This window comes from Calidris pugnax, unplaced genomic scaffold, assembly GCF_001431845.1.
Source record: "Calidris pugnax isolate Ruff unplaced genomic scaffold, ASM143184v1 scaffold388, whole genome shotgun sequence".
NCBI lineage: Eukaryota > Metazoa > Chordata > Aves > Charadriiformes > Scolopacidae > Calidris > Calidris pugnax.
Genome location: NW_015091104.1, coordinates 301,928 through 303,442, shown reverse-complemented (window position 1 = coordinate 303,442; position 1,515 = coordinate 301,928). Strand labels below are relative to the sequence as shown.

The following is a 1,515-nucleotide window of genomic DNA, read 5'->3' as shown; positions in this document are numbered from 1 at the left end:
GGGGTACAGTACTGGGGATACTGGGGGTACTGGGGAGAGCACGGCACTGGGGGTACAGTACTGGGGATACTGGGGGTACTGGGGAGAGCACGGCACTGGGGGTACAGTACTGGGGATACTGGGGGTACTGGGGAGAGCACGGCACTGGGGTACGGTACTGGGGATACTGGGTTGGGGCTGCACTGGTGAGCAGGCATGGGGGTTACTGGGGATACTGGGGGAGACCATGGCACTGGGGTACAGCACTGGGGATGTTGGGGTTACTGGGGGTGCATGGGGACACCACGGCACTGGGTCATGGTACTGGGGATACTGGGGGGTATGCGGGGATACCATGGCACCAGGGCATGGCACTGGGGCTGCCAGGCTGGGGCTGCACTGGAGAGCAGGATACTGGGGATACTGGGGGTTCGTGGGGAGACCACAGCACTGGGTTATGGCACTGGGGGTTCATGGGGAGACCATGGCACTCGCTGTGCCCCGGGGGGGTTCCCCACTGACCCCCCCGGCCCCGTCAGGTGTTTGTGGAGCTGAACGAGCTGGTGGTGGACAAGAACCAGGAGCTGCAGTGGAAGGAGACCGCGCGCTGGATCAAGTTCGAGGAGGACGTGGAGGAGGAGACCGAGCGCTGGGGGAAACCCCATGTGGCCTCTCTCTCCTTCCGCAGCCTCCTGGAGCTGCGCAAGACCCTGGCCCACGGTAGGGACGGGGGGGACCACCCCCTGGGGACGGGGCGAGGGGGGGCTCCCCGTCCCCACTGGCCTCAGCGCCCCCCTCCCTCGCCCAGGGGCCGTGCTGCTGGACCTGGACCAGAAGACGCTGCCGGGGGTGGCCCATCAGGTGGTGGAGCAGATGGTCATCACCGACCAGATCCGGGCCGAGGACCGCGCCAACGTGCTGCGGGCGCTGCTGCTCAAGCACAGGTCAGTGGCGGGGGGCAGAGACCCCCCAGAGCCCCCCCACACTCCGCGGGGCTCCACCACCCCTGGGGACCACATCCCAGCATCGTGCTGGCCAGGCTGCTGGCCGCTCTCCCACGGGGCCACCTCGGGGCCACCTCGGGCCAGCGCTGGCTTTGTCCCGCAGCCACCCCAGCGACGAGAAGGACTTCTCCTTCCCCCGCAACATCTCGGCGGGCAGCCTGGGCTCGCTGCTGGGCCACCACCACGGCGCCACCCACCTGCCCGGGGCCGGAGAGCCCGCCGTCACCGAGCCCCTCATCGCCGGCCACGCCGCCGAGCACGACACCCGCATCGACGTGGAGCGGGAGGTGGGACCCCCACACACCCCCCCGGCCCCACCACCCCCTCCCCACCCCAGGGGTGCCCTGAGCCCAGCCCTGTCCCCGCAGAGGGAGGTCCTGGCCCCCGCGCCCCCCCCCGGCATCACCCGCTCCAAGTCCAAGCACGAGCTGAAGCTGCTGGAGAAGATCCCGGACAACGCCGAGGCCACCGTGGTGCTCGTGGGTACGGAGGGACAGTCGGGGATGGGGGGGGGGGGGCCGCCCCCGTCCCT

General features: G+C 69.8%; 1 protein-coding gene across 1 annotated transcript in view; it reads left to right on the top strand.

Annotated features, from left to right (window-relative positions):
- SLC4A2 (solute carrier family 4 (anion exchanger), member 2) overlaps positions 1–1,515 on the top strand; it is a 21,997-nt gene that overhangs the window by 4,118 nt on the left and 16,364 nt on the right. The window contains exons 5-8 of the mRNA XM_014957993.1: positions 502–699; positions 788–923; positions 1,087–1,270; positions 1,352–1,466. Of these exons, the coding sequence (XP_014813479.1) occupies positions 502–699; positions 788–923; positions 1,087–1,270; positions 1,352–1,466 (633 nt within the window). The remainder of the gene's footprint in view (positions 1–501; positions 700–787; positions 924–1,086; positions 1,271–1,351; positions 1,467–1,515) is intronic.